This window comes from Dermacentor andersoni, chromosome 9 (assembly GCF_023375885.2).
Source record: "Dermacentor andersoni chromosome 9, qqDerAnde1_hic_scaffold, whole genome shotgun sequence".
Classification (NCBI taxonomy): domain Eukaryota; kingdom Metazoa; phylum Arthropoda; class Arachnida; order Ixodida; family Ixodidae; genus Dermacentor; species Dermacentor andersoni.
The window spans coordinates 121,360,106-121,375,601 of record NC_092822.1 but is presented as its reverse complement, the minus strand read 5'-3'; the positions used below and the strand labels follow the sequence as shown (position 1 = coordinate 121,375,601).

General features: G+C 47.7%; 1 protein-coding gene across 1 annotated transcript in view; it reads right to left on the bottom strand.

Moving 5' to 3' along the window:
* The window catches only part of LOC126529664 (peroxidase-like), a 137,249-nt gene that overhangs the window by 103,633 nt on the left and 18,120 nt on the right, over window positions 1-15,496 (bottom strand). Inside the window, exon 4 of the mRNA XM_050177177.3 lies at window positions 2,087-2,222. Within this exon, the coding sequence (XP_050033134.2) occupies window positions 2,087-2,222 (136 nt within the window). The remainder of the gene's footprint in view (window positions 1-2,086; window positions 2,223-15,496) is intronic.

Genomic DNA, 15,496 nt, shown 5'->3' with positions numbered 1-15,496 from the left:
CTTTTACTCCCCGGTCCACACGTCCAAAGCCTGCGAGGTTAATCCGCTTTCCTGAGTAGTCTCCAAGCAGACTCTGCTCAGTCCCAGCATTGAATTTTTGTGCTTGGTAGCACATATTTTTTTCAAGCAAGCGGGCAACACCCTCAGCGAGGAGAAAGATAGAGTCAGTGCTCTGCACGCTTGCGGCCAGCGCTCGGTACATGGAAGCCAGCTCAACGGTTTCTGTGACCACCACGGGCCCACCAGAGCGAAAGGCACTGACGCGCACACATGCACACAGAGAGACTGCCAGCTTCCCCCTCGCCGAGGAGGAAAAGAAAGAGGGAATGCACACACGAAGCTTCAATGAACGTATTCTGGGGTTTTAGGTGCCAAAATAAGGATTTCTTTATGAAGCGGGCCCTAACGGGGGACCCCGGATAAGTTTTTGACCACCAGGGCATCTTCAACGTGCCCCCAAGTCGAGGGACACGGGCGTTTTCGCATTTTCTCAACAGCCCAGTTCGTGGAAGAGAGACAGCACTGGCGAGCCTACGCAGACATGAGGGCGTCGCACGCACGCTAAGGAAGGAGGCGAGAATGCGCTCACAAAGGCTAACGTTACTTCGCCGCTGCGGCCTCCCAGGCGTTTTTCTATGGTTGCAAGTGGCGCAGCGCTTTTGAAACGTCCGGGCCCTCGCTGGCTTTGGCGGCGCGACACAAATTGTTCACCACGCATTCCAGTCGTAACAGGAGCGAGACATTCTACTTGACGCAGTTAGGTGTCCCAGATGATTGCGCAGAATGTCTGGTGTTTCCAGTAGGTCACCTGAGAATTCGAAATGAAGGACTACGCCTTCATGCATTTCTTAGGGACACTGAAGTGTCAGACGTGGTGACAAACTGTAAACCAAGAAAGAGGCCCTACAGGGGAAGAAACTGCCGGCCTCAGCTGCCAGGCTAAAACCGCCTGTCCGCCAGCACCACGACATTGTCTGCCCGCTTTGTTTTCGCCATAATGTGACGCCAAAAATAACTGCAAATTATTGCATTATTCTATCTTATTCCGATATAAATTATATATAAACAATGAAGGTATATTTTGGCCGCCGCTGTCGCTTTTGGCATCGGCTTTGCCGTGGGGCTCTGCCTATATTTATGTGCTCACACATGCCCTATATGCAAGAATTACCTGCCGGCGTTGCTGAAACAGTCGTACGTTCGTGACAAAATATTTGCTCAGAAGTTTCAGAATGACAGCCCGCAAAACAATGTCATAAAACATGATATTCGCACTGCCTGGCTTTCACCTGGTATCCTCTCAGTATAATAAATAAAATAGTGCAATACAATATCGGTGATGGAACTTCAACATAATGTAATTTTCTGGTGCGGCGTTTTACGGGAAACGTACTGGTGCCTGTCGGATGTCATTACACGGCATATACGGTGTGTCAACGCTTTTGATGTTGCGAGAAATTCGGCGCACCCATGTATGTTGCGTCCTCGTTATGCGGATTCGCGTATATCTAGAACAGCGTCTGAAAAGTTCACGCTCAACGCTAAACTTTGCAATTGCACTCAGTGCTTCGCCCATAGGGCGCCAGTGCAAATGTTTTAAAATGTTTTACGTGTTTAAAACTTCTTAAATTTGTGTTTCATTTTATTGGTCATGTGACTATTGCAGGCCTTTTCTTACTTTCAGTGAACTCCCTTCCAATGAATACGAGTGACGTATGGATGCCGTAAAGAAGAAAAATAACGCATGGCTAATCAAAGCATCGCAGTAAAAGCATTTGAAAATTTTTTGCGCAATTTTTTTATTTTCTTTTGTATAAGAAATCACCTCCAAAGCATGTACACTTCTGATTAATTTCTTCACTGACCTGAAAGAAATAAAAGAACTGACCTAAAAGGTGGTAGGAGTACTCACATCAAGATTTTTGCATTCGAGTGCTTTCGGCTATAATTCACAATAACTGTTCTCTTATCCACGCGCATGTGACGTGGCACACGAAACAATGTATCACCGGGCTCCGACTTATTCCAGTTTTTCCGGGCTCTTGCTACTAATTGCAACCTCATTGCGAAAAATTGCACTTCTTACTTGGTGACCTGGAAAAGCCTCTCATCGTTCCAATGAGGGTTGATGCATGTCAGCTGACGGGCAATGCGGTTGTGCTCCCTGATCCACAGTGTTTGCATCGATAGTATGCCAGCCTGTTGGTTGGCCCGGACGTCTCCTGTTGAGGTACGGGGTTACTCATTCACTTCACAGGAGTTACAAGAGCATAGTAACTTGTGCAGTTGCATAAATCCAGATATGAACAAAGGAGGAAACGTAGGAAATGGAACCCGGAACGCGCGTGTATCGCACAGGAAACCGACGTGTTTACTCGCACACCATATGCTTCAAAGTTAGGCATAGCAGGAACGGGAACACTGATGAGAGGAATATCACAGAATGAATAAATGAATGCTGTTTATTGGCCCAAGGGCCAGGTATGGCCAAAGAGCGCCAGGTCCGTGGTGATGCGTTCGCAATGTAGTTATGAGTTATGTGAGGTTGGATGTGACGTGGCTGTAAATGGGCCTTAAAAATGGTCGCTCTAGAGTGTGTAAAATCTATCTGTAATAAGATTATGTCGGTGACAAATGATGTTTTTTATCAGCATTAAAATCCATCGTGAATGAATGATGCCAAATAGAAAATATGTGAAATGGTAAAATTGCCTGGAGCACTACTGCCTCGCCAGAGCCCTTGCAACACAAGGGCCTAGAGGCATGTGCTATACGAAACAGCTGTCACAGCGGCATCCTCTGAAGAGAGGAGACGCTACGAATATCACAGAAGAGGTTAACAGAAAATGAAAGGATAAACCCTTCAACATAGATTCTATTATATAATATCGTCGCCATGTACCGTATTAATATAATATTGTGCTAAACAAATTGGTAAATTGGCTAAACAATGGCGTGGTGCCATCCGATGAGCATTGCGCTACAATTCAGGCATGGGTGCAGTATCCTAGAAGGAAACGCTGTGATAACACGCACACCGAGCCGCGAGTTAACAAAATAACAAGAAAGGAAGCTAAACACATACCGGCAATAAATATGTGCGTAAGTGGTAAAAAAACACAAACCTACGTAAAAAACGCAACGCCGTAGCGTGATCACGTGTCATAATACGGATATCGTTCTTGAATATGAAGCACTACGGTGAAATTGTTTTTTTAGGAACTAGTGACACTGATGAATCAATTATGAAATTCCAAATAGGAAATGAATGTCTACTATATTTATTTATTTATTTATTTATTTATTTCTTTACGTTCAAAGCCCGACGGCGTTACAGAAGGGAGTGGAACGAAATACAGAGCATGAGCAGATAACAGGCTTTAATAATAAAAAAATTAGAAACTACGGATTAACAAAAATATTCTTGAGTAGTAGTTCTATAAGCAGACGTATCGGTGATGTTAACAATTCAGGCCGGCAGATGATTCCATTCATTGGTAGTTTAGGAATAAACGAATAAAAAATAAGTTCGTGTGACAGCGTGGAACGCTCAATTTACGGTGATGGTCAGTACGAGATGATATGTAGCAGGTTTGGACAAACGTTCACTTTTAACGCGATAGCGTTAAGGAGCTCGTGTCGCAGAAAAGCCGGTGTCGTCGGCGTCGTTGGCCTTGAACGATAAATCCCGGGACGCACTTCATGAATAAAAACAACTTGCAAGATGGGCTGGGTGGGAATCGAACCAGGATCTCCGGAGTGTGAGATGGAGACGTTACCACTCAGCCACGAGTTTTTTTTTCTTTATTGCCTCGCTTTTCACAGAGTTTACGAGATCAGAAGAACAGATCAACAAGATAATAGTGCCGAGAACCGTCAGCTGTTTGCTGACTACAAGCCATCAGTATTTCGGCATCTGCAACATTTCTAATCTTGGAACCCACTCTGGTACATACGACTGCACCTTCTGCACTTCGACAAAATGGGAGACCGATTCGCAAAAATATTCGCGAACCGGTCTAGCGTCAATATCCGCATTGTGTACAGCCGTCCGAGTTCGCCATATACTGTGCAGGCCCAGGAGCATAACCAGATCGAAAGGCACACCATCGTCGTTTTCGACCGTGAGATAATGGATTCCGTGCGGACTTAATGGCAACTCTTTTTTCAAGGTTCTCTGTAAGATGTCCCAGAAGAACACTCCACCCCAGCAATCTAAAAACACATGCTCAATTGTCTCTGGTTTTTTGCATAACAAACAATGAGTACCCCACGGAACAAATAAACCCTTTTCTTCTAACCATGTTTTAACAGGTAAGGTTCCTGTGTGCAGTTTAAAAAAAAGGTTTTAACCCCTGGCGCAACTAGCATTTTTTTAACGCGTTTCAATACATCTTTTCCTTTGCCTGCACAGCATAATTGACGATACAATGGCACAGGAAATAACAAATCTACAAGGTCCTTGTACAGTTTTTTGCGCGACACATCTGTCAAATATTGCGAAGAAAAACGCACCGATAAGAAGCGGAAAGATGACACCACTTCTTTTAGATATCCACGTACTGGTCCTTGCTGACAAACCGAAGACACAACAAACTCTGGTAGCACTTTACCCAGCCTCAGTTGAATCATAGTTCTGAGAAAGGAATGATCTACATCTCTGAGAAAAACAAATCGACTGACGAGCTGTCTAACATACAGATGCACTAGACCAAGCCCACCATCACTCCCTCTTTTAAACAGATTTGTTCGGCTCGTTTTTTCCCATAGAGAGCTCCAGATAAAGACCGCGAACACTCTGTGCATTTTTTGTACATTTAACCTGCTGCAATGCAAAACTTGCATTACATACCATAGCTTGCTTACAAGAAATAGGTTGCACGTCGTGGCCCGTGCGAAAATCGACTTATCCCATCCTTTCCACTTTTGTGCATTTTCACGTAACACCTCTGTTTGTTTTTTCCAATAAGGCTCATTGTCATAGTAGTACTGTAGGGGTACTCCTAGGTATTTTGTCGGTGTTTCTTGCCATTTAATGTTCAAAAACATCCTTGGTGCGACGTCCCATTCCCCATGCCAGAACCCAACGCACTTGTCCCAGTTTACTGCACTACCACTTGCTTGACAGAAACTTTTAACAGCATTGACGGTATGCATTATACTTTCATGATCAACACAGAAAAGTGCAATGTCATCAGCGTAAGCAAGAAGGCTTACCTCGGCTTGATGTAACTGAAATCCACGTATCGCGTTGTTCCTAATTACGCTTAGACAAAAGGGCTCAATATATATGCAAAAAAGAAGCGGTGATAATGGGCACCCTTGTCTGACCGAGCGCTGTACTGTTATGTATTCACCTACTGATTTGTTTATTATCAATCTCGTCGTACATCCGGCGTAAGCCATCCGCACACCCTCGCTGATCACATTGCCTACATTCACATATTCAAGCATACATAGAAGCAGATCGTGCGGCACGCGGTCGAATGCCTTCTCAAGGTCAACTTGCAGCATAGCAACACTTAGTTGCATTGCGTCACAGCAGTCAAGGATTGATCGTGCTATGTGTATATTTGTCATAATTGTCCTTCCTTTTATTCCGCACGTTTGATGTGGACCGACTAAATCTTTCATTGCGGTCTGCAGCCTGTTAGCCAATACTTTCATTAATATTTTATAGTCTATATTTGTCAGGCTAATCGGCCTATACGATGTGACGTTACGTAATTTGATTGGGTCTTCAGTTTTTGGTATTAGGAACGTGTGTGCTGAAAAAAGGACGGCGGTAGATGTTTGCTCGCGTAAGCCTCGTTGTATACTTCAGTCAAAACAGGCGCGATAACACCCTTAAACGCCTTGTACAATGCAGCGCTTAAGCCATCCGGTCCCGGTGATTTGCCATTATTTAAATGGTCAATCGCATTCTTAACTTCCTCTACTGTTATGGGCAATTCTAATACTTCCTTAGTTTCATCATCTAATGTTGGCATCAATGACATGAAGTCTTTTTTAAATCTATCAGTGTCAACTTGGCTACGAGAAAACAAAACTTTGTAATATTCCAAAAAACAGGTTGCTATTGTTTCTTTGCTGGTAGACAGTACCCCATTATGTTCTATTTCTGTTATTGCATTTTGGGAAGCATATTTCTTTTCGACTCCCAAGGCACGTTTTGTCGGCATTTCTCCTGTGCACCATTTTTCAGCTCTGGCTCGAATCAATGCTCCATTGTATCGCTCTTGGTCTATCAGCTCAAGTTTCTGCTTCATGCTTTTTATGTCTTCTAAGAAATAACTGGGTTGTATACTTTCAGCTTCCAATAATTGCTTCAGATTCAATCTAAGACGGGACTCGAGTTCTTTTTTCGCGTGACTTAAAACACTGGCCCTTTCAAGTGCTTTCAATTTAATTGTTTGCTTACAAACTTCCCATTTATGTCCCCAACTATCTAAGTTTTGAGTTGTTGTTTTATCTATAGCCTTGCGAAACTGCTCACAAAACTCGTCGTCTTTCAGCAAGTTTGCATTAAATTTCCAAAGATCCCAGAAAAATTCTTTGCTATTTGTTTTTTCCTTTCCAACACGGAAAGAAACCAAACAATGATCACTAAATGCAACAGGTGTGACTCGATAATCTCGACACGATTGAATTAGTTCAGCCGACACGTACACTCTATCAAGTCTAGCATGGCTCGCACCCTGAAAGTGGGTAAAGAGGACCGCTTTTCCACCGCAAAGACATTCACCCACGTCTTCTAGATTAAATTCCGCAATCCAGTCTTTCAATACAGCAGTACTTGCATCATTGTGTTTCCCACTGGTTTTGTCACGTTCCGTACAGACACAATTGAAATCTCCCGCCAGGATTAGTCTACGCTCGCATTTCAAGTACGTCTCCATTTCTTCAAAAAAAAGCTTTCGCTCTTGAGCCTGAATTGGTGCATAAAGACAAATTACTCGCCAATTTTCTGTTGACAGGGAAAAGTCAGATACTATGAAACGGCCAGACTCACAGGTAGTCACCGACTGCACTACAGCACCAAGACTCTGCCGAATTAACAAAATGCACCCCGAAGACCTCCCCACCGCATGGGCAACACACACGTTATAGCGTCTCTTGAAAGGACGCACCATACGCTCTGTCTGATCCTCTCTCTCTACTTTGGTCTCCTGAATGGCTACAATATCAAAATCGTGCTCCGTTACGAGGCGGTAAAGTTGGTTTTGCCGCCTCTTGGCACTAAGCCCTCGGACGTTAAGTGTTGCAATATTTATCGACCTCTCTAAGGACTCCATATTGGCGAGTGACACCAGACCGAGCCTACGGCGCTCCCCTCACAGACCTTGCCTTGTAGCAACACACAGTCCAGTCGACGCTCAGGGCGTCGACTTGCCGCCGCCGCGTGTAAGCGACGCTGACCGCTGATGGGTGGTGGCCACCCGAGGCTTTTTGGTTCCAGGCTCGGTCCCACGCCTCTCCGTTGCTCGTAGCCGGGTGTCTTGAGAAGCCGTGCTTGCTTTGCCGAGACGGCGCTTCGTAGGTGTTGCCTCGGCATCCACCGCAGCCTCATCCGTCGAATCACTGTCTTCGAGCGTCGCAACGACCTCGCTTACTGCGGTCTTGAGTTCAGCTGTTTTCTCACCACTCCCGGACGCACTTAGTGGCAGCTGCTTTCCTAAAGAGTGGGTTTCAGAAGGGCGCTCTGCCGAACCTTCTTCGTACTTTCCTGTCGAAGCGTCTTCCAGAGTGGCGTCTGCTGCCCGAGCGTCTGCAGCCTTGTTCTCTTGCGAACCTGCTGAGCTGGTGGACGCCGCCACTGCGGCCGCGTCGCTGATAGACGCCACCATCCCAGCCACGCTCTCCGCTTCCTCTTCGTCCATGAGCATCTCGCTCCGGTCTGCTTCACCGCCTACGCTTGCAACTCTGGCGTACGAGCGAGTACAATTAGCCTGCTCATGCCCGAACGCTCGGCAGGCAGCACACCTGGGCACTCGGCATTCACGTCGTATGTGTCCAGTGTTGTGACAACGAAGGCATAACGGGGCACGTCCAGGCACCACCACTAGCGCAGTGCCGCTACCAAGACGCATCTGATGTGGGATGCGGTCTGGTGTGACACCATCGCGCAGCAGAAGACGCACCAGACGAGTCGTTGACTCGGCGCCCTCAAAGTCCTCGGCCTTCCACCGATCACTGATGACTTCCTTTATCTCGCCATACTCTCGGAAGGCTCGTCGAATGGTCTAAGAGGTGACGTCGAACGCGACCCAATGTAGCTTAATCCTGAGTTCTTGCCTCGCTGGATCAATGACGAGGCATGGCCGGTTCTTCACCAGTAGTGGTCCGGCGTCTAGCAGCGTCTGCTTTGCCTCATCTGTCTTCATGTTCAGCAGCCACACGTGCGACATTTGGTAGGCGCCAATTCCACCTACTTTCTGAATTACTCCAGCATCCTTCAAGAGCTTCCGGAAGTCGTCCATTCTATAAGGCCGTCCAGTGACGTTGCAGTGCAATACAACTGCGCGCCTTTGTCCTTCACCTGTTGGTAACGGAGGCAAGATGACACGGTAATCCTTGGGCAACGCAGAACACGGGGTACCACGGCCAACGTCGGCCGCTTTCGCAGCTCTCGAGGAGCCCTCCATTCTGCGTCCGTACTGCACGGCGTCCAGAAGCAGAATGACTCAGCCACGAGTTCGATGCTCCAAAGTTGTACAAAAGCGCCTCTAGTGAATGCGGTGTTGCCTTAGAAACGTGCCGTAGAAAGTTATACTGTGGTGTATATCGATATTTATGAGCATGTAACTTACAGAAGTCGCAGTTACACGAGCAGCGAAGTACGTTTCCGCTACATTTCTTCTGCGCTTTGCGCACACGCAGAGCCACCTTGCGGCAGACACAGAAGACCCCCTCCTCGCAATGTGCGGCGCTGCCCCGACACGTGGCGTGCCACTCGGCCGCTTCTCCCCTTCGGGCCGTGAGGGGACCGGTGCGAGGATGCCCCACTATCCTTGCGTTTAACAAGTTTTCTTGCTCTCTTCCCTTCCAACTTCACTTGTCACTCGCACAATCACGTTTTGGCGACGTGGCTCCTCTTTCCGCTCACAGCGCGATTCCTAGGTGCAGCGTCCAATGCAGGACGCCTCTGACCTGATCGCTGCGCCGTAGCGCGTCTGGTGGGAAAGCGTCTCCTGCGATGTGTGCCGAGCTGCTTCCGAGGAGTCATGCGTCTGCGTGGTGCTCCCAAGCGAGATATAGGTCGATCCAATCGAGGCGTCAGCCCGGCTTTCCGTGGTGATCACGACGTTTGGCACGCGTAGATAAGTTCTCCCTCCGAGACACCGAGTTCTTTGGTTCGTTCCGCTTGCTCAGGCGCACGTTTCGTTGCCGCGCCGAACGCTGCGATGCTCGGCGCTCACCGCGGGATTGGTGGGTGCAAAGTCCGATGCAGGGTGCCTCATAAGTGATCGCTGCGCCGTAGGCAATGTCTTACAGCCCTTGGCGGGTCGACGGGAACGCTATCGGGTTTCACTCTTGAAGGGGAAGCTTTTTTTTAATTTGGATTGTATAAATAAATTTTGTGCAGCAGTGATAACCCTGCAACTTCCTACCGGATGAGAGGAGAGGGAGGTTTAAAGTAGCCTTCATAGATGTTGCGCTTGATGTCCAAGAAAAGGTAGTAAGAATGAAACGTGCGCTACGATATTGTATAGATTCTGTTGCATTTGTTAAGTAATCTAAGCTAGGGTCCCAGACAAAAGAGGCCTATTCAAGCTTAGGACGTATTACTGTTTTGTACAGAAGTAGCTTTAAGTTAGCGGGTGCCATAGAGAAATTGCGACGGAGGTAACCAAGCGTGCAGTTTGCAGTGTTTGTGTTGTGGTTTGTATGTGTTTGCCAGGAAAAATGAGATGTTATGTGTATGCCAAAGTATTTATAGAAAGTGACTTCGAGTACAGAGTTCAGCAAGTGACAGTTGGATAGGTTAGACGAAGCAGTATTGCGGGAAATCCTCATTAGGTTGCACTTTTGGCTTTTAAGACGCATTTTCCAAGTGTCTCACCAGTTAGTTACCTTGTCTATATCAGATTGTAGCTTTAAGATGTCAGAATTTTATTATATTGCTCTGTAAACGACACAATCGTCTTCAAATAACTTTATGGAGGACGCTACACAGTTAGGCAAATAATTAATATAAATAAAAAAAGCAATGGTCCGACAACAGAACCTTGCGGCACGCCGCAACTGACAGGACAAACCAATGAGTCAAAATTGTTAGCTGAGAGAAATTGTATTCTATGGGATAAAAAGTTTTCACTCTATGAGATATAATTACGGTCAATGTTGAGGGTATTGAATTTTAGACAATGTAATTGGTGAGAGGCGAGATCAAATGCTTTAGAAAAGTCTAAGAAGATTGTGTCAATGTGAAACCCATTATCCAATGCCGCAAAAATTTCATGTGCAAATGAAATAAGTTGATTATCACAGGAAAACGATTGACGGAATCCATGCTGACGAAATAAAAAAAATGAATTTGTTTCTAGGAAATTGAGAAGATTAGAGTATATTATATGCTATAGAATTTTGCATAGCACACTTGTTAGAGATATTGTCCTGTAATTTAAAGGTGAATGCACGTCGCCAGATTTCTATAATGGAACCACCTTGCCGACTTTCAAATTTGCTTATAAGCATGGTATCCTACCCCGCAACATTGTGAACGTTCCCGCTGTGAAATAAAATGTTCAAGGTTTGCCCAAAAATTATTAGACTTCATCGTTCATAAAATTATTCAGATGGCATAAACAATTATGCCAACTTAGACATGACACGCGAGTGCATATGCTTAGTCGGATTTACTACGTTTGGATGATGCGATGAATGGCTGCACATGACTGCAATGACGCCAGTATGCGGCTTTGTGGAGTAGCATCCTGCTGTAGTTTTTTCCATGCCAGCCGAGGAACGCTTAAAGTGGGGAGTCACTAGATAGGGAAAATATAGGGAAAATCTCAGGGAAAAATATAGCAGTACGATGAAACAGGCGCCGATGTTGCTCGCTGAATTTCGTCACGAGGAGCGCACAACGTCCACCTCGGAGCATGACGAGACTGCGGGCCGCGCATACACCATGAATGAGCATTCGAGAGAAATTGCCCTTTGAAACTACTTCGCCATGACGCAGATCGTCGTACACCATGGCTACCAGGATACGTGCGCGTGGCGGTAACGTTACACTGTCAGCGTAAACCTGAAGCGCTCTGCAACAGCAACTGTAGATTCTATTTCCTGCCTTTGTACTTCCCGGATGTTTGTAATGGCTCTATACTCTCGCAGAAAGTAGATGCCCAAGATCAGGTCGAAATAGAAATCGCGTAAGCCCCTAAATTTGTACTATCACCGTGCACATACCCAACGGTGCTACAATAAACCGGCCAGCAATAGAAATTTGCGTCCCAGATCAAGGGGCGATAACATTTCAAGGTTCCGTCACTTGTTTCCCGTAAAAGATTGAGTAGGCGGCACCCGTGTTTAATAACGCACTAACAGGGTGCCCATCGAGCCCAACAGCTACGTCTAACGGCAGTCGGTGACTGAGTTCAGCTGCTGTTGTCGTTTAGGTTTGTTGAATAGCCCGCACTCGCATCAATGGGAGGTGTTTGTAAGTGTGATTCTCAGTGGCCTCACCGTGAAAGTCGGTGTTCCCGGCGAGGGCTTGAAGACCATCCCTGCGCTGTCATTGGATGGCGTCGAGGAGCTGAGTAAGATCGCTTGTAAGACGACGAACGCAACTGCCATTGCAGGAGCAGTGGCACGCTCTCCTAGTTCAAGTATTCCTTAATCACCCTAGGTTTTTCGCCATATCTGGGCCTTGGTGAATCCGCTGCAAAACCTCGCAGTCGGAGGTAGCGGTAGGGATACGGTCGGTTTACATGACCGGCTTCGCCAAAGTGATAGCAGAGAGGCCGTCAGTCCGGGGCACGCCAGATGTCAGATTTCCAGTAGAGCAGGCGCCGATCCTCTCTACGTTGGTCTGTTGCACTGACGGGTGTGGGACGCAATACGTGGCGTCAGACGTGGTGGTGACAAAAGGCGTCGCAGGGGGACAGAGCCTCGCCTTAAAACTTTCGAATACAATGCAAGGTGCAGTTGTGTTGCCAAAGGCGGCAAAGTGCTACTTGGAACGGGACCTTTGAGCGCTTTCTAAACTTCGTTTCTCACGAGAGCAGAAATGCAACCGCAGCCTGGGCCGAAGCGAGCAGCAGTGCCATCGAAGATCATCACGCACCACAGAGTGGATACCTTCCCGAAGAAAGTCAGTGTTTTCAAAGGCTCCCGGGTCCGTCGGTGAAGCAGCTTTCACTTGCCTCTGATACAAAGCTGAGCGCAGCTGTAGCATGTTCTCCGTCGCGGTGGCGTCGGTAAAAAATTCAGCCACGGTCTCCGGAAAGCTTCGAACAAGGCCAGAAAATAGCTATTCTTTAACTCGATGCATCAAATGGCATAGGTTCTTTTTTTTTGGCATGGTTGCGTCCACCCGATGGCATAAGCGCGTCACATTCTCGACGTATGAAGTCCCGCTCTCATTCGGCAGATGGGTGCGGGAGTGGAGCGCCCGTTCGGCTCGTTCGCGGCACTAAGCCTTGGTGTAGGTTTCTAGCAAGGAATGGCGGATCTCGACCCCCGACTTGGTGAGCCCTTCTCGGTTCTTGTGCCCATTGTGAGCACCATTCTCCAAGCTGAAGTGCAGGCTTCTGAACTTCGTCGCGTCGCTCCACTCGTTCATCTCGCGCTTAAAGTGAGCCAACGAGTCTTCTACCTCTTCGAAGATGTCTCGGTGGAACAGTTTCGGCACTGGTAGTTTTTAAAGCAGTTACGGCGTTGCCGTTGTGAGAGAGAGAGAGAGAGAAACTTTACTGGTCCATTATGAAATGGAACGCGTTAAGCGTCTGATGGGGTGGCTCCCTCTTCGCGGGCTCCATATGCTTCCAGGGCCGCCTGGCCCCTGTGGATCAGTCTGAGCTGGTCTTCCAGGGCGGGGCTGGACAGCATGATCTCCCATCGCTCGTAAAGGGTGGGGATAGCAGGGGGGTTAGTTATGGGTATAGGTGGGGGGTGGTGTATGGAAAAATTGCACTCTCCTATGACGTGCTGAAGGGTTCCTAATGCATTGCAGTGAGGACATGTGTTCTTATATCTCTCTGGGTATATCTTGTTCTGGAGGCAGGGGTGGGGAAAGGATCCTGCCTGGATTTGCCTGTATATTGTTTGTTCGGCTCTGGTCAAGGAGTGGTGGGGGTGCGGGAATGTCTTCCTGCCGTCCCTGTAATATTTGACTATATCTCTATAATTTGTGATGGGTTGCCATCCCCTTGCCTCCTCCTCGTTGGCCCGGGAGTTTAGCGCTCGGGCCTGTTGATGAGCATATTCATTGCCCTCAACTGAGGAGTGAGCCGGGACCCAAACTAATTCGATCGCTTGTTTAGGAGGCGTAGCTTTACCAAGAATTTTTAGTGCCGCAAGGGACACCCAGCCAGATCTGTAGTTCTTGTATGCAGCTTGTGAGTCCGTGACGATCTTGGTGACGTTTGGTTGTAGGAGTGCGAGAGCTATCGCTGCTTCTTCTGCTTCCTCCGAAGACGGAGTGTAGATTGATGCGCAGGTGACCAGCTTTTCTAGCCCGGTGACCACGACTGTTGCCCTCGTGGAGCGTTTCGATAGAGAGGCGTCTGTATATAAAACAGTGTCGTCTTCCTCCAGGGTCCTGGAGATGGCTCTTGCCCGGGCGTCGCGTCGTCCGACATGCCTTGTGGGGTTCATGTTGCGTGGTAGCGGTTTGCATTGCAACTTCTCACTGAACTTTTCGGGTAATTGGTCGTGGCGGGTGTAGTGCGATTCTTGCCATCCTAGCTTGCGGAGGACGCTTCTGCCCGCCTTGGTCTGGCTAAGGCGTACCCTTTGATTGGATAGGTGGGCTTCTACGAGCTCGGCTACTGTGTTGTGGACTCCCATTTGAAGTAATTTTGTCGTGGATGAATTTATGGGAATACCCAGGGCCTGCTTCGTGGCTTTCCTGATTATTGCGTCAAGTTGTAAGACGTCCTTCTTGAGGAGCTGCAGGTACGGCGCTGCGTAGACGATTCGTGAGATAACAAAGGCCTCAACGAGGCGCAAGGTGTCCGATTCCTTCAGACCCCTCTGCCTGTTGGCCACTCGTCTGATCATGTTCAAGATTTGGTCTGACGTGAGCTTCATTTTTCTAATCATGGCTGTTGCCTTGCCGTCTGCCTGGATCAGGAGACCCAGGATCCTGAGTTGAGGTACCGGGAGGATCCGGTTCCCTTCCAAAGTGATTTCTATGTTTTCTGCTTGTGTCCTTGATGCACGTGGTCTGACTATTGTCAGCTCCGATTTTTGAGGCGAACAGCAAAGGCCACATGTCTTCACATAGCTGTTGATCGTGTCAGCCGCTTTTTGGAGCGTGTTTTCCATCCAGCCATCCGACCCTGCCCTCGCAGTCCAGAGGGTGATGTCGTCGGCATATAATGCGTGGCCCAGACCATCTATTGATTCGAGAAGCTTGGGCAACGGCAGGAGAGCCATGTTAAATAGGAGGGGGGAAAGGACCGAACCTTGCGGCGTTCCTCGATCCCCCAGGGAGATCGGTTGGGATGTCTCCTCTCCTATTTTGATCCTTGCCGTTCGGTCACGAAGAAAGTCTCGGATGTAGTTGTAAGTTTTCACTCCACAACCCGTGTTGCGCAGGTTGCGGAGGATACTTTCATGTGTGACGTTATCAAAGGCACCTGTGAGGTCTAGCGCTAGTATCGCTCGTGGCGATTGCTTCGTTGCTCGCTTAATTACCAGTTCGTTGAGTTGTACGAGAACATCCTGGGTGCCCAGGTGCTGCCTAAAGCCATACATTGTGCCGTACCTTGCATAACAGTCGATGGAGACTTCGACGTTCCTTCAGAAAAAAAAGTAATTCCATACCAGTCCATGGGGGCGCCGACATTGTTTCGGAAGTATGTTCACGCTCCGGAGACAATCCTCGCATTCGGCTGCTTGCCTGGTGGACAAATGTATCCAGTACAATAGGGCTGGTACTCAGGTTACAAGGAGGGGCTTGTGGCATCGGATGAACCATACCCCACACAAGTGTCATCACGAATTGACACCTGAAGAAGTGCGCAGCATAGGCAAGACAGACAGCTGGACGGTACACTCTAAAGCATGCGTCATAAGTCTCCACTTCCTCTTTTTCAGCGCCCGAATCTTATAGTGCGCACATCAAATCGTAACTGCTTTCTTAGCGCGTGCTCGTCACTCCTATTGGCGACGTATAATGAGACAACCGCGTACAAATTGTACGGGAACGCAGAAAATGTAATGAAGTGGTGAAAATTCCCTAATTGCTAAAGGAAGGATATTCTTAGAGGAGATTATGCTTCCAAAATGGCATTTATTAAATTGGGCAGAGCCAGCACACATG